The sequence below is a fragment of the Pan paniscus genome, chromosome 4 (genome assembly GCF_029289425.2).
Source record: "Pan paniscus chromosome 4, NHGRI_mPanPan1-v2.0_pri, whole genome shotgun sequence".
In the NCBI taxonomy this organism is placed as follows: domain Eukaryota; kingdom Metazoa; phylum Chordata; class Mammalia; order Primates; family Hominidae; genus Pan; species Pan paniscus.
This window is the reverse complement of record NC_073253.2, coordinates 146,481,769-146,503,156: the sequence shown is the minus strand read 5'-3', so window position 1 is coordinate 146,503,156 and position 21,388 is coordinate 146,481,769. Positions and strand designations below refer to the sequence as shown.

General features: G+C 46.6%; 1 protein-coding gene across 1 annotated transcript; it reads right to left on the bottom strand.

Moving 5' to 3' along the window:
* Positions 1-1,809: 1,809 nt before the first annotated feature.
* GM2A (ganglioside GM2 activator) lies at positions 1,810-18,173 on the bottom strand. Its single transcript, XM_003828995.5, has 4 exons — positions 17,778-18,173; positions 11,148-11,309; positions 4,138-4,320; positions 1,810-3,755 (listed from the first exon to the last, which is right to left on the bottom strand). Exons 1-4 carry the CDS (start codon positions 17,856-17,858, stop codon positions 3,600-3,602), a joined length of 582 nt encoding a protein of 193 aa, XP_003829043.1. The 5' UTR covers positions 17,859-18,173; the 3' UTR covers positions 1,810-3,599.
* Positions 18,174-21,388: the final 3,215 nt, after the last annotated feature.

Here is a 21,388-nt window from a genome sequence, read left to right as displayed (position 1 = left end):
TGCTTTTTGCATTTAATATATCTTGAAAATAACTATACCGATTCATAGAGATCTTCCTCATTTTTTTTATAGCTCAATAATATTCCATCATGTGGGTATGCCATTGGTGCCATGGTTTACTCAGGCTTTCTCGTGTATATGAACATGACTTTGCTTCCAATATTTGCAGTCTCAGTGCTGCAATGAGTAATCTTGTGCATCTGTATGTTTGTACTGTTGGAGGTGCATCTTCAAGGGAAATTCCCACAGTGGAAATGGTTGTGTCAAAGGGTAAATGCTTCGGCAATTTGTTAAGTACTGACAAATTCCCCTCCAGAAGTCATACTAGTTTGCATTCCTACCAACAGTGATGACAGTGTGTTTCCCTATAGCCTTGCCTAACAGAAATGTGTTGTTCTTTCTTTCACCAGTCTTAGAGATGATAAATGGTATCTCAGTATTATCTCAATTTACATTTCTCTAATGAGTTAGTTTGAATATTTCATTTTAAAGAGCCATTTTTATATCTTTATGTGAGTATGTTCATGTCTTTTCCCAGTTTTTCTATCAAGTTTTTGGTCCTTTGTCCCTTAATTTTTAATTCCTTATATAGTAAGAACACTAACTGTTTGTCTGTGATATAGGTTGGATAAATTTTTCTCCCAGTCATTTGATTTTATTGTGTTTTTACTAAGCATTTTTATTATCTTCATGTAGTCAAATGTGTCAATGTTTTGTTGCCACTGGATATTTCCACCACGTTTCCTTCTGTATTTATATGGCTTCATTTTCTTACATTTGGATCCTGGATCCAGATGGAGTTCATTCTTGCATATGGTGTGAAGTACAGGTCTAACTTCAACTTTCTCCAAGGGGCTTTCCAGTTGGCTCAGCACCATTTATTAAAGTCTGCTTTGACCTGCGATTGAAGATGCCACCTTTAACTCCTCATCCCCCACCCCTAAGAAACCTCAAGGAACATATGACCCAAGAGCAGAGCAGACATAAAAAGATTAACTGAGCTACTGAGATTCGGTCAAGAATGTGAACTAAAAATGAACTGTTGAGAATAAGGCTGGAAGATCCAAAAGAGGGAAACGGCTGTGGAGGTCACTGCCAGGTGAGGTGTCAGAGCCCCGGCATTGGGAAGTGGTCAACTCGTGGGTTGGTAAAAAGAATTCACCAACAACAGTATAGGTTTGAAAAAGGAAAGGTATTAGAAGAATGCTGCAGAAGACTGCCGTGGGGCACCTCGGTGAGACGACTGAATGTACCACGGTGGATTTTTCCTTAGGGATATTTATGGACCTTAAAGCGGGACCATGGGGTTGCAGTGAGTTTCAGCATGGCATTCCGGAGATGTACAGAAATTTTAGTTACTTCTAAGGTTTTTTTCGGGGAAAAGAAATCTGGAACCAGATGCCTGCTTTAGATAATAGGAAAGTCTAATTACTTCTAATTTTCCCCAAATAAGGCGTTTTGCCTCTGCATGGCCTGATAGTCACCAGGTGGTCTTTGCTCCCTTTTAAATTCCTCAGATAAAAAGATTTTGTCTCTGGGGCCTGTTCAATGGTCACTAGGTGATTTTCGCTCTCCGCAGTCACGATGTGATGGAAAGCAAAATAGCAAACAAGGGAGCTGGATGGCGATGAAGCAGAGACAACAAGCAAGCTCAAGCTCCTGCAGAAGGGTCCGTCCCTGGAATCGCCTCGGCTCACCTGTACCGTTCCAACAAACCCTTCCAAACAAAAGAGCCCCACCCCAAAAATGCTTTTGAAATCCTGAGATGTGATCAGTGAAATATTCAGCCAAGGCAAGGGGAAACTGTCAGCAAGTTAAAAAGATTTATTGCTATTCCAGGCTTCAAATGAGCCCAGAACTCAGGGCTGGTGTGTGTTTCAGAAGTTGTTATGGTGTAACAGGGTGGTAGAAAAATCCAGACAGTTTGATGTCGAGGCCACCCTCTCTTCCTTGGACCCCTGCTCCAAAAGCAGCTGCTGGTGAGGCTCCTTCCCATCTGCCTCATTCACCCAACAGGACTCCAAGACTGAGGCAGGCAGCCTCGTGATCCCCACAGCTCACAGGTGAGAGGCTGCTCATACCTCTCCTAGCACTGGAAGAGCCTTGTCCTTGGGACCGGACACTATGGCTTTGGCCCTGTGGAGGGAGAAACAGTGCCACAGGAGTTGTCTTAAGAGGACAAGGCATGCACGGTCTGAGATCAGAGGTTGTGACGTGGCCACCCATGAGCCAGTCCATTTGGGACACATCACACTGCACAGCTTTTTAAAAAAATAATTAGCTGCCAATCTTTTAAAATGGGAAGATTTCATATACAAATCTGGATTTTTGGCTTCTCTAGGAGTAAACATTGAAACTTTTTTTTTGAGACAGAGTCTCACTCTGTCACCAGGCTGGAGTATTGCCAGTATCTGGCAGTTGTCTTCACAGACTGGCTATGCACTCTCCAACTGACTCCAGTCCTTGCCACCCTTAATTATATTTCCAACTGGAGACCAGGCCTCAGCAGCCTTGTATCAATGGGCACATGTGCTGTGACTTTCTGTGTAAGAAATATTTACATTGTAATAGTATCTTTAATCAAAAAGGAAAACTCGGCTGGGCGTAGTGGCTCATGCCTGTAATCCAGCGCTTTGCAAGGCCAAGGTGGGCGGATCACGAGGTCAAGAGATCGAGACCATCCTGGCCAACATGGTGAAACCCCATCTCTATTAAAAACACACAAATTAGCCGGGAGTGGTGGCAGGGCCTGTAGTCCAAGCTACTTGGGAGGCTGAGGCAGGAGAATTGCTTGAACCCGGGAGGCGGAGGTTGCAGTGAGCTGAGATTGCACCACTGCACTCCAGCCTGGTGACAAAGTGAGATTCTGTCTCAAAAAAAAACAAAAAAGGGAAAAATCGAAATCAAGCCTGGAAGCAACATGTTTCTCACGGTTCTTATCTGTCATTTAAGTCTCTTGCTAGGCCCTGCGGGTACCTGAGTTTGTAAACAACAGAGCACTCCTAATATCTCCCCCAAGGGATTCCTCCCCCACACACCCTACCTCTCCAGGATACACTGCACCCTAGTATTAATTGGGCAAATCTAGAAAGGAAATAAAAATTAGTCACAGAAGTTAAGGGAGGAATAGACTAAGAGCAAATACTTTTGCCCCTTCATTGTAACAGGGGGCCGGAGGAGAACAAAAACGTTAATACTCTCACTTCGCTTTTAACTTAGTGACAAAAAAAAAAAAAAGAGTGAGAGAGAGAGTCATAAAGATTCTTCAGGTCCTAAAACACTCTGGTTCCCATTCCTTAACTGCTTTGGAAATGAACGAGGCTCTTTAGAGAGAATGTTAACGGGGATGAGTAACGTGGTCAGCCCAGCAGACGCCCTGGGCTATCAAGAACTGTCCAACTCATTCTCCCTTAGGTCAGGGCTGCTTGCCCCAGCCTAAAATGTAAGTGGTACAAAATGATTTTCAGTGAGGGTAGTGGACTCATTGTAGAAAGGGGATTAAAGGGGGGCAGAGAGTGGGAGTTTGGCCTTGGCAAACACAAAACAGAGGAAAAGGGACCTTCCTCACACCGCTCCATTCTGCTGTGGCAGATGCCATGTTATATGCCCTTTAGAGAGGCAGCGATCTTGATGCAGCCCAGACGCTTCCCACCGCTGCTCAGGACGCTCTCTATGCGGTAGTTCCCGGTGGTGAGCCAACTGGGCAGCTCCAGGTCAGGCACAACGAATTCGCTCTTGGGCAGTGAGTAGGTTCCCTGCGGGAAAGCCAGTGGACCGCCAGTCAGTGGGAGCCTACTTATGGGGTCTTTCTCCTAGAGCCACTGCTAGGATTGTAGCCATGAACTACCACCCCTCTTCCCATTCTCAAAACGGCCGCACAAGGTGAGAGATGGCTATAGCACTGTAGAGCATGGATTATTATGGATAAAGGGCCCTGAAGATCACATCTAAGTTCAAGTCTCCCATTTCGTAGATGGATAACTGAGGCTCCCGGAAGATAAGTGATTCCTGATAGGACACATTGGCTTACAAATCCAGAGACATGCGGATCTGCAGAAGGAGAATGCAAAGACCCTTCTCTCCAAACCCCATCTCTTTAGCCACAGGGGTAACGCTCTCTCCTCCCTAAGTACTTACTTCTTTGAAGGGACAGTGGCAAGGAAGCCCATAGGTACGCAGGGGCTCTGGGCAGGGCTCCCCAGTAGGAATTAACATGTCAAGCACATCACAGAAGTGTTCAAAGGTACAGCTGCCAATGTAGTCTGTGCATGGGATCTTGATCCAGAGGCCAGCCACCTCCTTCTCCAAAACTAAATCCACCTGGTAAAAAAAAAAATAAAACAAAGGTTTGAAAAAGGTTATAAGTGTAAATTCCAGGGCAAACATACCAGCTCTTCTGTCTTCAAAAAAGCAGCAATATATTTTAATCATAGAATTTTTAACTGGATGAGATCTTAGAGATAGTCTGTTCTAGGAATGGCAACATTGTGGCCCATGTGTGAGTATAGTGTATTATTGTGCCCATGGCAGACATTAATAATCAAATGTGAATTTTCCCCCTACACTGAACTATACATAGACTTAGAATTCCTTTTTTTTTTTTTTTTTTTGTATCATGGCTCACTGCACTCACTGCAGCTTCAAACTCCTGGGCTCAGACGATCCTCCTGCCTCAGCCTCCCATGTAGGTGGGAAACACAGACAGGCACATGCCACCACACCCAGCTAATTTTGTATTTTTTGTAGAGATGGGGTCTCACTTTGTTGCCCAGGCTGGTCTGGAACTCCTGGCCTCAAGCAATCCTTCCACCTCCACCTCCCAAAGTGCTGGGATTACAGGCGTGAGCCATCATGCTCAGTCCATAGTCTTAGAATTCTTTAGGTAGTCACTACCCATTGATTGGCTCTAACACTTGCATTGAAATGCACTTGTCATCTAACTGCTAATTGGTTAACTGTGGCACTGTTTCCTGGGCTTTCCTTCTGAGCCCAGTCGTGGCCCCAAAATCCTTTTCTGCATAGGACTTCAGGTAGTTACTACCAACTGATGAGCTGGTTACCAAAATGAACCCAACTGGCTGCTCTTGGGTCACATTTTCTCCGTACAGCCACAGAAGACAGAATTAAGAACAACAGGAATGTATAGAAAGATCACCTTAAGACTGGTATAAAATCATAGCTAGGTTACAACAGATGGAGCTGCCTCAAGGAGTACGGGCTCCCTGACTCAGCCGGGAAAGCTACAAAAGACTCTTGTCCCTGGAGTAGGGCTGGGTGAGAAGCTCTAGAACACACTTCACACCTCCATACTGTCATGACTTTGCTCCCATTTTGGAGGCTGAAGCTGACCAGGAGGAAGTGGCCAGAATTTCATGGTGGACATCCCAGTTGTGCCGGGCACACGCTGAACAGTCACCATGTATTAGTTGCCTCTAGTGCCAAATGAGTTGGCTTTAGAACCATGTCCATCACCCACCAAAGGTATCAAGGGAAAACTCTCAGGAAAGAGCACCAGGAAATTAGCTTTCTCAAATATCTGATTCCTTGTGCATGTTACGGCAGGAAATCACATTTTTAGGATCCCTTTCAGCTCTGACATTCTAGCATTCTAGGAATCCCAGCCTCTAGGCTCACTTTATTTGGGGCTCTGTTTCTAAGAGATTAAATCCTGGATGGGCACTTATGTCCTAAGAGGCTGCTGGGCTCAGGCTCGTTCCCAGGCCACGGACTCAAGTCTTCCAGATGCCCCAGATGTCGAGATATTAGCTGCCTTCCTCCAGGCCCAGAAAGAACAAAGAAGTTAGCACATCCTGTGGTCTGAGTGGACAAATTCTAATTGCTCCTCTCACTGGCCTCATCTGCTCCTAAGACATACCCATTATCTCCACCACTGGCCACACAGCACCCTCTCAGCCCTCCTCTCTCTCATCAAACCTGCTTCTACCCCTCTGCCTAGGAAAAGTCAGAGGGCCTAGGTTGGAATGCTAGTTCTGCCACTTCCTAGTTTTATTGTGCCCTTGGGTGAGTTACTTAATCTCTCTCAGTGGCCATTCCCTCACCTTCTTTTTTTTTTTTTTTTTGAGACAGAGTCTCACTCTGTCACCCAGGCTGGAGTATAGTGGTGTGATTTTGGCTCACTACAAACTCTGCTTCCTGCGTTCAAGCGATTCTCCTGTCTTAGCCTCCTGAGTAGCTGAGATTACAGGCATGAGCTACCACGCCTGGCTAATGTTTTTGTATTTTTAGTAGAGATGGGATTTCACCATGTTGGTCAGGCTGGTCTCAAACTCCTGACTTCAAATGATCCACCCGCCTCAGCCTCCCAAGGTCCTGGGATTACAGGCATGAAGCACTGTACCCGGCCTCGCCTCATCTTCAAAAGTGGGATATTTTAGAGTGCCTACCTCTCTCACAGGTCCCATTGAGAGAGAAATACCAGCACTTCGCACAGTGCCTGAAATCAAAAGCTTCCTCCTCCATGACTTCTGCCCTACCTTTTTCCTTAGCCAATACTCTCTCCTTGTGTCGCCAATACCCTAATGAAAATGTTTGAGCCAGTTATGCCCTGAGTGAGAACACGCAGTGGAGGAGGCCAGTAGGGGGACAAGTCCTGCCAGGGCTCCCCCCACCAGGCTGGAACCTGTAGGGCAGCATCTACCAGAAGGGGTAGTGGCTCCCTCATCTCTACTCCTACCCCCAGCACAGGACCAGCACGACACAAGAAGTGTACTGAACTGAAGTCAACAGAGGGTTCTAAGGCAGCAGCCACACCTACCATTTGGAAATTACAAATGATGGCTCATTTCTTATTCTCAATCTATTTGCTACTATGACTCAGAAAAGGAAGCAGGGTGGAGTAATGAGCCCAGGCATGTATATGACTTTGGGTGCTGGGGGAGCCAAGTTACCAGGCCTGAAAGGCTGGAATAAGTACATATGACAAATACAGTGACAATTTACAATACTTGAGGATGGGAAAACCAGGGTCCCACAGGCTGGAACTTGAGGGAGGGCTGGGCATTGGGAGTTATTAACTATGCCAGATCCCATGGAGCAAGTCAAAAGAGAAAAGGGAGCCCCTGAGCAGGACCCAGTCTTACCCACGGCCATGGAATCCGGGACATTTAACTTTTAAAAATTGCAGCTGGAGTCAAATCCAGCCAGGTCCCAGATTTGACTTTTGATTAAAGAAATTTCACTACAGCAAGATCAGAGAAAGAGAGGATGGCAGTTGCTGTCTTGGGTTTGGGCAGTCACTCTCCTCTGGGCCTCAGTGTAACAAGGGGTTGAAGCCCCATGGACCCCAAGAGTGCTCCAGGCTCATCCAGAGCTTAGTTCTGGGCAGCTCTCATAAGCGGGTCTGCTGGGCAAGGGGAGAGTTCTGGAACTGAATCTGCAGCACTCCTCTCCCCTCCCCTGCAAATACACCAAGCACCAAGTCTACCTCCCTGCCAGTAAAAGCTCAGGAACCAAACCCCAAGAGAAACATACCAGCCTTGTCCATGCTAACAACTAGCTTTGTGACCTGGGTCAAGTTGCAACCTTTCCTGAGAACCTTTGTCCCTCATCGTCTCTTCTCCCTAGCAAGTGGTCAGAAGAGCTTTCATCTAATAGTTGATATGCACATATCCTGAAAAAAGAACTGAACCAAATAAATAAATAAATAAATATACATATATATATATATATATATATATGAGAAATATTGGGAGCCGGGCCTGGTGGCTCACGCCTATAATCCCAGCACTTTGGGAGGCCAAGGTGGGCAGATCACCTGTGGTCAGGAGTTTGAGACCAGCCTGGCCAATGTGACAAAACCCCATCTCTACTAAAAAAGTGCACGCCTATAATCCCAGCTACTCTGGAGGCTGACGCAGGATAATCCCTTGAACCCGGGAGGCAGAGGTTGCAATGAGCCATGATCGCGCGACTACACTCCAGTCTAGGCAACAGAGTGAAACTCCATCTCAAAAAAAAAAAAAAAAAAAAAAAAAAAATTGGGGAAAAAGAAGGAGCAGAGGGGATCTGAGGCTAATTTTTCCTAAGCACAAGTGACAGCAAAGACAGAGGAGATTATGTAGGCCCAAATTTATGACAGGTAATAAAGCAATGGAAAAGGAGAATAGGGAGTAAAACCCATCTTAATGGTTTGTGAAGAAGCCAGGAAAAGCAGGCTGAGGGCAGAAGAGTGGGTTTGCCAGCTTCTTGTTTCCAAGTCAGCTGCATAGCCCCCTCCCTGGAAACACCAGTGGCTGCATGGTGATGGCAGCAGAGGGAGCATGGCGGACGGCCTACCAGGAGAGCCCACACTCCAGATCAGCAGAGGGAGCACACAAATAAATGTGTGTGACCCTGGCAGAGAAACAGTCCAGTGTCCATACATAGGGAATGATTCCATCCCTTGGCCCAGATCCAAGGGTACAGGGCTTGACCCCCTATCACTTGAGGAACAGTAATGGAAACACAATGACTCTGCTAGGAAAAGACTTGGTAGGAGGTGCAGGGGAGCTGAAAGCTGCCACATATCCAGGACTTGTGTCTGGGTCAAGAGGCTGCAGGATAAGACAGATACTAATCGAAATGTTCACAAGATATAAAATGTACTGAGCATGTCCTGGGTGCCAGGCCCTGTGCAAAGCACTTTCTACATGATTTTCTAACTCAGGTATTGCTCAAGGAAAGCCCATAACGTAGGAGCTGTGATTAAGACAGGTCTAAGGATAATGATAGAAACACAGATTCCAAATCAGGAATCTTCTAAATAATTAACACAAAACTGGTACTAGAATAGATCTGGATCAGGAACAGACTGAAGGGCATAGAGGAGCATCATATAAAGGTAGCAATTTTAGCTAGAGAGGAAAGGACCATATTAAATGGTGTTGCAATGGATATATGAAAAGTCTTCATTGTTTTCTAAGAAAATATAAAAACATACACCCCTAAAATAGTCAATGGTTGGAAACAAACAGGTTATTCCCAAAGTAAATACAAAAGGCAAATAAACTTATGAATAGACATCTGCGCTCATTAGGAATGATGCAGGTTTGTTCAAACATTGGAAGGCACTTTGGCAAAATATATCAAAAGACCTAAAAAGTGTGTATCTAGAGAATCAGAAAATTATAAAAAGACGTACTGTAAGAATAATTTCTACAAAGGTGGGTATTACAGCAAAACAAAAAACAAACAAACAAAAAAAAACCCTCTGGCCAGGTACAGTGGCTCAAGCCTATAATCCCAGCACTTTGGGAGGCTGAGGCAGGTGGATTGCCTGAGGTCAGGAGTTCAAGACCAGCCTGGATAACATGGTGAAACCCCATCTCTACTAAAAATACAAAAAGTAGCTGGGCATGGTGGCAGGTGTCTGTAATCCCAGCACTTTGGGAGGCCGAGGCAGGCACATTGCCTGAGGTCAGGAGTTCAAGACTAGCCTGGCCAACATGGTGAAACCCCATCTCCACTAAAAATACAAAAATTAGTGGGGCACAATGGCAGGCGCCTGTAATCCCAGCACTTTGGGAGGCTGAGGCAGGAGCATCGCTTGAACCCGGGAAGCGGAGGTTGCAGGGAGCTGAGATTGCACTACTGCACTCCAGCCTAGGCAACAGAGTAAGAACCCGTCTCAAAACAAACAAATAAAAACTACCCTGGAAACAAACTAAATGTTCAACAATAGACTTGTTATATAAATTATGAAAGATCCACATCAGAATATTTCTGCCATTAAAAATGATTGGGTGGGCTGAGCAAGGTGGTTCACGCCTATAATCCCAACATTTTGAGAGTCTGAGGCAGGAGGATTGCTTGAACTCAGGAGTTTGAGACCAGCCTGGGCAACACAGGGAGGCTCCGTCTCCATAAAAAATAAAAAAATTAGGTAAGCATGGTGACATGCACCTGTGGTCCCAGCTACTCAGGAGGCTGAGGTGGGAGGATCCCTTAAGCCCAGGAGGTCAAGGCTGCAGTAAGCCATGATCACACTACTGCACTCCAGCCTGAGCAACAGAGTGAGACACTGTCTCTAAAATTACAATACATTAAAATAATAAAATAATGATTGGGTTAAAAAAAATTGAATAAGTAGAGCCACCTAATCCTTGGAAAGATATGGACATATAGTACGAGGCAAAAAAAATAGCAAGTATAATAGCACATATCATATAATCCCATGAGTATAAGTGTGTATGTATTTACAAACACATAAAAATTCTGATGGGATATATAAAGAGCAAACACTGACTATCTCTAGGATTTAGATTACTGGAGGACATTTACAATGAGCACTGCCTATTATCATACATATCCATTAAAAATAAATATGTGTGTTATGTATGTAATTGTATGGGGGAAAGTTGCAAAGAATATCCTATAAGATGTTAAAAGTGCTTATCCCTTATCACTAGGTAGTGAGATTTCAAGTGATTTATTTTATTTATTTATTTATTTTGGGACAGAGTTTCACTATGTCACCCAGGCTGGAGTGCAGTGGTGCGATCCTGGCTTTCTGCAACCTCTGCCTCTTGGGTTCCAGCAATTCTCCTACCTCAGCCTCCTGAGTAGCTGGGATTACAGGCACATGCCACCATGCCCAGCTAATTTTTGTACTTTTAGTAGAGATGGGGTTTCACTATGTTGGCCAGGCTGGTCTCAAACTCCTGACCTCAAAAGATCCACCCACCTCAGCCTCCCAAAGTGTTGGGATTACAGGCATGAGCCACCACACCTGGCCTATTTTATTTTTTGACCACTTGTGTTTTCTAAAGTGACTATATATTACTGGCTAATTGGTATATCAATTTTATAATTAACAACAAAACCAAATTGGCCAACCAGAGCTGTCAGACAATAATGAGCAGTTGGCCACCAGGCCCAGAGAAGGCCAGGACGCTTCTGCCAGGTGCAAGGTATCTGTCACTCCTGCCCTCACCAGGAAGTTGCTGGCACTGACATCAGAGATTCCTTTCAATCTTATGATCCTGAGATTCCATGAACCTGTGAAAGAGTGTCTGAATCTACATGTCCTGTACTATTCTCTGGAAATCCAGGATTCTGAAATTCTTCACAGTTCCCCAAGCATACATGCCCCAGTACCCCTGCTGGCCAGACCCTCGCACCTCCCCTTCCCCACCCACCCCCAGGCTCACCTTCAGAGGAGAACTCAGGGGGACACTGGTGCTGCCCACAACACTGAGGGTCACATTTCCAGGAACGATGATGGGGTCAGGCTCCAGGGTCAGGCTTCTGATCACCGCAGGGTCCTTCCCTTCATCACAGTTATCCCAGGAAAAGCTACTGAGCTGGGATGGCTGGGGACAATCAGGCAGCAAGGAAGGAGAAGAAGAAAAAGGTTGACAAAAGAAACTATCACAGATCACAGGAAAAATGAGCTCCTGGCAGTGTGACCTTGGGTGAGGCACCCCCGTCCCTGAGCCTCATCTATGAGACTCCATACCTATGAACCTGGGATAACACTTATCCTACTCATTTTATAGGCAGGACTAAACTAAAAGACTCAAAAGACATAATCTCCCAAAAGTGTATTGTAAACTATAAGGCAGGATATGATAGACCTGGAACTTCAAAACAGGAGACTGACCTAATTGGCCTTTGGTGGGCACCTTCTCTGACTTCCCACCTCCCTGCTGCCCACTCCTCTCCAGCCAGCCTTGGAATCCCAGCAGAGGGCAAGCTCCTAGAGGATTCACCTCTGCAGCCCACACCCAGGACCTTGTTCATGTCACACCCCATGCCCAACCCAGAGCCAGGAACAATGGGAAACACAAAACACAATGGGAAATCTAACAGCATCTGAAATCCCACTCTCAAGGGGCAGGTGATTAACTCAGAAAGGAATAGGACACTCATGAAAAGATCCCCAGTGGATCACTTGCTGATGAATAATCCCCAGTGGACTTCCCCAGTCCTAACCAGTGTCTTCTTCCCATCCCACTTCTCATGCCGCATGCCCACTTGGATCACTCACCACCCCTGTGCTGAGCTGCTCCTCCTGTTCCTCCTCCACATCCCCCAGGTCTCCTGATTCCACCACCACTACATCTGCATGTGACTGCATGTGACCACCACTCTGCACTCCAACAGGACCCTGTCTGATGATCTTGAACACCTCCCACACTGTGAAGACTCTCTGCCCACCCACTCTCACCTCTCCCAGCCCCCTGGAGGCCACCTATGAGAGACTGTTGGCATGCCCTCCATCCACACCCTGTCTCAGAGAGAAAAACTGCCAGTCCCACACCCCCAAGCTGATGCCCACCTTCAACACTCCCATCACTGACTCTTTCAAGAGGGATCACCTAACCCCAGCTAGGCTGACAGATTCTCTCTGCCCAATTTTGGAATTAAGGCATAAAAGGCTGGGGATATGGGGGTTTTGTGCTGTCACTGGATCCTAAATTTTAGGTTGAGGCCAGACCATCTAGATCTGTGATCCATGACCAAGCAGAAGTTAGGGCTAAGGGCTAAGGGCTCTGTTGGTCTGTGGAAAAGGGAACAGATCAAGTCCCACTTCCCTATCTATAAAAGCAGTATGGAGTAGCAGTGAAGGGCATGGCTTTAGAGAGACATGGGTGAATGACAGCTTTAGCCAAACAGCCCTGGGTGGAAATCATAGCTCTGCCACACTTACCATGTGATTTTATAGGCCAGTTTCCCCTTTGGAGTCTAAATTTCCACATCTTTTAACTGGAGGCATTTCTACCTTCCTCTCCAGGATGTTGCAAGGGCGAGAGCGTGTATGTAAAGCTCATAACCCAATGCCAGTCACAACACGGGAGCCGGCTCACTAAAGGAGCTATTAGCATCCTAGCCTCCGCTTCCTGCCGGCAGCTCCATGAGATGTCTTGTAGCTCTGTAATAAACTTCCCCTTTACCTGAGCTTTTAGGAATGGGTTCCTACCCCTTGGAATGAAAGGTCATGTCATGACTAAGAAAGGCAGGACAGGATAGTTGCCACTAAATGTTTCCTTCAACATTCATTCCACAAATATTTATGGAACAATGATGATAGGCCCTGGGCTAAGTGCTGTGGCAAGAGTGGTAAACAATCAGACCTGGCTCCTGCCCTGCCTTGAGGAGCTTACCGTCTAATGCAAATAAATATCACCCACTATGATTTGTGAGTGCCACAAAGGAAAAGAGCAGAAGGTAATGCTGACAGCAACAAAGGACTCACTTACATAGGGTGGTGGGGAAGTGATACTTAAGCCGGACTCTTGCAGGATGCGGAGTCAGACATGTAAGTGCAGGCCGAGGGAACTCAGGCAAAGGCCCCGAGGCACAAAGAAGCTTGGCTGCTCCAGGCACTGGGAGAAGGCCATGGGCTAAATGTAGTAGATGAGGGACCCAGTTGAGGTTGGAGGGGTAGCAGGGTCATTTAATGCAGGACCCCACAAGCTATAATCGGGAGGTTGCATTTACTATAGGGGCAGTGGAAGCCCACTGAAGGACAGTACTACACTGTGATTTGTGGTTGTGAACAGACTGAAAGTGGTCAAGGGAAAGATTGCCTGGAATTAAGAGTCAGGCTGGAGGGCAAGATAGGAGCAGGACTAGTTTTCTGGGTGGGGCTGCTTTCATAGATTCTAAGGCAGCCTGATCCACACAGAGAATTGATTCCGGGCTGGGGGTGGGGGTAGGGTATCCAGAGTACCTACCGGAGAAGAATCCCTTCCCCTCTCCTAAGCTCTTCTTTCCCCAGGCCCTGGGGGAGACATAACAAGATGGCTTCCTGAGGGTAGTGCCCGGCTAGCTGTCTCTGTAGTGACAAATTCTGCTGCTGAGTCCAGGCTCATCAGGGAAGGGAGGTGTAATGGATTAGCAGTGCCCACCAAGGCCAGGCTGGTCACCAGATATCTGCCATTCCAGCCTAGGCCAACTAGTGGGAAGGGGTGGTACAAGACGGAGGGGAAAGGCACAGCTCTGGAGGCAGAGATATGGGTACTACAGGTATGAGTTAAAACCCAGCTCAGCCAGTCTCACTAGCTAAGACCATGGGTAAGTTAACCCCCTAGGGGTTCAAAATTTCCTCATTTATTATGTGGACATAATGATATCTTCTCACAGGGCTATTGTGAGGGTAAGATGTTTGTATACAGAAAGCACAGGGCACAACTCCTCAAGACTGCCAAGCTCATGAATAAACAAGGAAAGACTAAGAAGCTGTCATAGGCTGGAGGAGAGGGGGGACTACAATTATATGTGTCATGACAACAATGGCAGTGCAGTACCCTGGATTGGATCCTGGCTCAGAAAGAGGGCATTAATGGGAAAACTGGTGAAATCCAAATAAAGTCTAGAATTCAGTTAACAGTAATGTACTAATGTTGGTTTCTTAGTGTTGGAGATATGTACATATAAGATGCTAACAGGGAAAACTGAGTCAGGAGTATATAGAAACTCTATATTACCTCTGTAACTTTTCTTTTCTTTTTTTTTTTTTCTTGAGACAGAGTCTCACTCTGTCATCCAGGCTGGAGTGCAGCGGCGTGATCTCAGCTCACTGCAACCTCTGCCTCCTAGGTTCAAGTGATTTATCCTGCCTCAGCCTCCCAAGTAGCTGGGACTACAGGTGTACACCACCATGCCTGGCTAATTTTTGTATTTTTAGTATGGACAAGGTTTCACCATGTTGGCCAGGTTCAGGTTGGTCTCAAACTCCTGGCCTCAAGTGATTTGCCTGCCTTGGTCTCCCACAGTGCTGGATTATAGGGGTGAACCACCACGCCCTGCTGCAACTATTCTATAAACCTAAAATTATTCCAAATTTTTTTTTAGGAAAAAAGCACATAGCCCAGTACATAGCACATAGTATGGGTACAACAAATGACAGCCACTATACAGCACTATAGAGTCTATTAAGCACCTACTATATGACTAGCATGGGGCTAGATATCCTCCCCTGTTATCTAACACCCATCACAGCCTGTAGTCACAAGATCAGTTATGCTAGAAGAGGAACTGAAATTCAGGTTTCCTGATGTTCATTCACTGTCACCCCCCACCCCCATCTTTATCTGGCCCAGGGACTCAAGGTCAGGGCTCTGAATCACATGAGCCCCAAGAAGATGTAGGTGCTGTGTGATTTTGAGTGACCTTTATAATGTCTCAGGGCCTCTTCAAAACTGCCAATCTAAGACCTAGTCTGAGATGGCATCCATACCCACAGCATATATAACAAGTTTGTAGGGTGAGCTAGCAGCCTCTAGCCAGACTCCACCTCATAGCGGCCAGCCCTGGAGCCAAGAGAAGCATTCTCAGCCAACATTCAGGAACAAGGTGTAAATTCTCCAGGCAAATGAAGTCAAAAGGTCCACGTTCCTTCATTCAACAAGCAAAACAGACTTTCTGCCTCGGGGGCAGAGTGAGGCCAAGCCCACAGATTTATATGGCTTTATTTGTTTCTGATTTTAGAAATTTTCCATCAATGAATGCATTTCCCTTCACCGACAACTCTCCGAGATACACGTTGGCACCATCACACCCATCTTACAGATGAGGAGACCAAGACTCAGGAAATCCATGGATTGAGACAGGGGAATGATCAGAAGCCAAGCCTCCCTGCTTTCAGTATCACCCGCTTTCCCCTACACAGCACTGTTCCTCACTCTCAAACACTTCCAAGATGGTAGAAGGGAGGGGATCAGGGTTGGACCTATCCCTTTGCTACCAGAAATGTGTGATGTCTTGACCACAGCTAGCAGCCAAGAGGCAATGGAATCGGGTTTTTGTTTTTGGGGTTTTTTTGTGAGATAGGGTCTCACTCTGTCACCCAGGCTGGAATGCAGTGGTGCAATCTCAGCTGTAGCCGTGACCTCCCAGGCTCGGGCGTAGCTGGGCCTCTCACCTTAGCCTCTCAAGTAGCTGGGAATACTGGCGCACACCACCACGCCCAGCTAATTTTTGTATTTTTGCAGAGATGGGGCTTCACCATGTTGCCCAGGCTGGTCTTGAACTCCTGAGCTCAAGCAATCTGTCCACCTCAGCCTCCCAAAGTGCTGGGATTACAGGTGTGCACCACCGCACCTGGTCTTGGGTTTTTTTTAAATTGACAAACCATAGTTGTATACATTTATGGGGTACACTGCAATGTGAAATGTATTCTCTTAGTTGTTTTGAAATGCACACAGTTCCTGACTTACAATGGTTTGACATACCATTTTTCAACTTTACAATCGTGCCTAAGTGATAAATATTCAGTAGAAACTGTACTTTTAGTATCCATACTGTTTTTCACTTTCAGTACAGTCTTCAATAAATCACATAAGCCATTCAACACTTTATTATGAAATAGGCTTTGTGTTAGATGATATTGCCCAACTGTAGGCTAATGTAAATGTTCTGGGCATGTTTAAGGTAGGCTAGGCTAGGCATGTTTAAGGTAGGCTAGGCTATGATTCTCAGGTTAGCTGTATTAAATGCATTTTCAACTTACGATGGGTTTATCAGAACATAACCTCATGGAAAGTTAAGGAGCTTCTGTATATAATACATTACTGACGATAGTCACCCTGGTGTGCAATAAATCTCAAAGCCTATTCCTTAGCAGAACTTGGTGGCCCACACCTGCAGTCCCAGCTACTCAGGAGACTGAGGTGGGAGGACTGCTTGAGCCCAGGAGTTCAAGGCTGCAGTGAGCTACAATCGCCCCACTGCACTCCAGCCTGGGTGACAGAGTGAGACCCCACCTCTACTCTCAACTTCCGTAAGTTCAACTTGGTTAGAATCCGCATATAAATGAGATAATAAAACAGAACTACCATATGAGCCATTAACCCACTTCTGGGTATATATCCAAAGGAACTGAAATCAACATTTCGAAGGGCTATCTGCACTCCCATATTCATTGCAGCATTACTCACAATAGCTAAGATATGGAAATAACCTAAGTGTCCATCAACAGACACTTGATGGATAAAGAAATTATCCATCAACAGACACTTGATGAAGAAATTATCCATCAAATTGAATGCATAAAGAAAATGTGGCATATATACACAACAGAATACTATTCAGCCTTTAAAAGGGGAAACATCTTGTCATTTGCAACAACATAGATTGAATCTGAAAGACATTGGGCTAGCTGCAATAAGCCAGGAACGAGGCTTTTTCAGGTGAAGGGATTACAGAACTTCCCTTTCCCAGGGATCTGCAGCACGGTGTGAATGAGAAGTGAAGGAAGAAGCGGTGTGAATGAGAAGTGAAGGAGGAAGCTTGGAGGGTACGGGGACTGTTGTCTCAGTGGCTCATAACCAAGGGCAGCGGGGTCACAGGCCTGGGTATTTGTCACCAGATGGGCAAATCTGGATCCTCTGGCCTGGAAAAGCTCTCAAACCCTCCCAACTCTCAGGAAGACCTCAGGGCATTCGAGCAGGGGAAGAGATGAGGCAGCAGGCCTTATCATGGGGGACATAAGGAGTGGGGGTCAGGAGTAAGGTGCAGGGTTAACAGGACTGAATCTCTGGGGGCAATGCCTTAGTTTTAAGGCTGTCTGCATTTTCACTCCGGCGCTTGGAGGGAGGGCAGGAGAGTGCAGACGTGAGATTAATCTCTCCAAAAAGGGCCTGGAGCAGAACAAGTCTTTAGAGGCCACCCTCATTGTACAGACCAGAATCCCATAATTAGTTACTTTGGAAGGCTCTAGTGCAGAGAACCAATTCTAGAGAACGGAGTGGCCACCCCCGTATCTCAGCCAGACCGGCACACCCGTAGCTGGGCCAGGAGGCTGCAAACAGACTCTTAAAAGAGGGTGCACTCACCTTTTTCAGGTGGGCTTGCGCAGGGGCCGCGAGAAGCAAGCCCAGGGCGATCAGGAGGGGAGCCTGCATCAGGGACTGCATCGGGAAGGGTGGGTCAGGGCGGAGTTAACTGCAAGGTCTGTGGCAGCAGAGGTGCCTTTAAATGCCTTCCAGTATTGGTTACGCAAAGAAGCTGAGTCCAGTCACTGGCAGGTTCGCCCTGCCCCGTCCCGGCCAGAGACTTCCCGACCGAGAATTGGACCGATTCCTCCCGGCTCCGCCCCCTCGCTCTTTTCATTGGAGCCTGTCTCTCTAGCGTAGGTGTCAAGGCCTTCCCTCTCTGGGGCGTAGGCGGAGTTGGAAGAGAAAGGGGCGGAACTGAGCGCCGCGGAGCTGAAGGCGGCTGGAACGGAAGGGAGCTTAGCACGAGGTTGGGGCGGGATCACGAGGGCGGGGCGGAGCTGCGCGCGCGGGAGGGGCGGGGCCGTGGCGCGAGGAGGGGCCGAGCGGAGTCGGGGGCGGGGCGGAGCCGAGCTCCTGGGAAGGGCGGGGCCGGGCAGGGGATGGGGCGGAGCTGTGGTTTGTGAACTCGTGCCGGGGCGGTCACCTTTGGAAGGACCTTTGGGAAACCGCGGATTCAGTGTTTTCATCCCCAAGTCCCTCCTGACAAAAATGTCAGGCTCTCTGCCATGTTACGCTTCCCCATATGTGTGTCTTTTTTTTTTTTTTTTTTTGCTTTGAGACGGAGTCTCGCTCTGTCGCCCGAGCTGGAGTGCAGTGGCGCGATCTCGGCTCACTGCAACCTCTGCCTCCCAGGTTCAAGCGATTCTTCCGCCTCAGCCTCCCGACTAGCTGGGACTACAGGCACGCGCCACACGCCCAGCTAATTTTTGTGTTTTTAGTAGAAACGGGGTCTCACCATGTTGTCCAGGACGGTCTTGATCTCTTGACTTCACGAATCCGTATCTTTTTAATAATTATAACCGTTATAAAAACTAACATTTAGTAACTGCTTGAAAGCATGCTAAGGACGCACAAGGGAATGCTTTTTTTTTTTCTTCCCCAATTTTAGCACTGAGGAAACTGATACACAGTGAGGTTAGCTCTGCCAAGATCGCACAGCTAGGAAGGAATAGAGCAAGACTTCTTTTTAGACACCCCATCGGCCAAGATTTTGTCAGGTTAATATACTAGTTGGAGATTTGCTTTTAGAAAAAACAGGGATGTTGTTACCAATACCGCCAATTTACCACAGGATTGTAAACTACACAAGGGGTGGCATCATGATGCAGACACTCATTTATACCCAGTGCCTGATGCATAATAGACAATCTGTTGAGTACATGAATGCATGTGTAGAATTTAAAACTCACCTGATCATCTTTTTTAAAGTAAACTTTTTATTTTGGTTTACAGAAAAGTTGCAAAAATACTACAAAGTTCTGTTCGTTTCCTCTATTGTTGATAAGACACCCGTGGCCTGGCCGGGGGTTCAGACTGCAGACCCAGAGCTTGTGCTTGTGCATAACTGGGGGGCACTGCCAGCGACAAGGAGGTGGCAAAAGAATAAAAAATTTAAAATTTTTTTTAAAATCTGAGGGCATGACATTGGTACACTATTATTAACTAAGCTCCATACTTTACATAATGATCCTCCCATTCTGATCAACTCTTCCCTTTCACCTAGCCCAACTGAGGTAGGAGAATAGAGTCTGCAGGCAGGGAACCTAAGGCCATTTCACGCTGACTTCCTAGAACTAAATCGAAAGGAAAACCCTAACTTTCCACACCTAAGTAACAAGAGGACCAGAGGCTACTCTCTTTACAACCCCCCACCTTTTCTGTGCAGCAGATGGGAAATTGAAAGTACATTTCGATTTCTATGCTACATTTCAGTTTATATGTTAAAATTGCATAGAAGTGCAACTTTGTAACTTCACTTCAGCCTGATTGGTTGCTTTCCACAACCAATCAGATGTTTGCACAGGAGCATGACCTTTGTAACTTCACTTCGGCCTCTGATTAACCAGTCAGATTGATTGCGGGCCACCACTACATTTACACGAGGTGAGCACCAAGTGGCCAATGGGAAACCTCTAGGGGGTATTTGGACCCAAGAAGATTCTGTATCTGGGCCCTTGAGCTGCTGCTTGGCCCGCTCCCACACTGTTGAGTGTACTTTCATTTTTAATAAACCCTTGCTTTTATTCTTTCATTGCTCCATTTTTCCCTTGCTTTTCTGTGTGTTTTCTCCAATTCTTTGTTCAAAAACGCCAAGAACCTAGACAACTTTCAGTCAAAACCCTCTACTGGTAACATATTTTGGCAAGCCAGCCAGGAGAGAAGGTAGGCCCAAAGCTTGGGATTTATTTTTCTCCTTTTCCCTTTTAATGCAGGGGAATTTTTCTCTCCCTCTCTCTTTTCCTTTCCAACTCGGAACCCAACTCGGTGGACAGCGCCTAAGCACAGAGGAAATTGCAAGTTTCTGGCCAGGGCCACTCTCTGGTGAGACTGAAAGGCTTCCGTGTCGAAGCACTTGACCGCCACTGCCTGGTCACTGAGAAGTCTTTTTCCTTGTTTTCATTTTTCTGAGTCCTATTCCTTTTCTTTTTTCTTTCTTTTTTCTGAGTTCTATTCCTTTTTTTTTTTTTTTTTTTTTTTTGCTTTTTCAGTCTTTCACTGGTCGTTTCCTAGTAGCTCCTTGGTAATTGAGGGAAACTGGCCGGGGCCACTCTCCAGTGTTCTCTGAAGGCCAAAGAGTGAACAGGGATGGCTGCCCTGCCCAGAAGGGTGAAAGACTCTTTTCTGTCCTTTCTGATTATAGTTCCTGATCCCTACCTGTGTCTGGGTTGGCAGCAGCAGCAGCTCATCCAGGGCAAACTCACACGTTTCAGGTGACTTAAACCTTATGCTAAATTCTTCCCTTCCCTTCCCCCACTTGACTGGCTAAGGACAGAAAACCCACCTAGCTATGCAAAAAGGTTATGAGTCAGAGGGTCCAGGCATGTCGTAGGTGGTCTGTGTGATGCATGGGGAGTGGGGGGAATTCATGAAAGGTAATCTATTATTGCCTAAATTGAGAGAGTTAAATGGTTGCTTTGCCGGCCGTGGTGGCTCACACCTGTAATCCCAGCACTTTGGGAGGCCGAGGCGGGCGGATCACGAGGTCAGGAGATTGAGACCATCCTGGCTAACACGGTGAAACACCATCTCTACTAAAAATACAAAAAATTAGCCAGGCGTGGTGGCGGGTGCCTGTAGTCCCAGCTACTCGGAGGCTGAGGCAGGAGAATGGCATGAACCCGGGAGGCGGAGCTTGCAGCGAGCCGAGATCATGCCACTGCACTCCAGCCTGGGCAACAGAGCAAGACTCTGTCTCAAAAAAAAAAAAAAAAAAAAAAAAAAAAAAAAAAAAAAGTTGCTTTAAGTGGCATGGGAAAACCTTAAGGAAAGTTCACAGTAGGTCTTCAGTGGTGGAGGGAACCATTCCAAAGCAGTGCCTGCACCTATCTAAGGTCAGAGACATCTAACAGGCTAAGTCAGGGCCCTAATGGGGAGATGCTCCCAGGGACCCCAGTCTGGGCCCAGAATTTTTCCAGGAGGATGACTCAGGTAAAATTTGGGTCACCTGG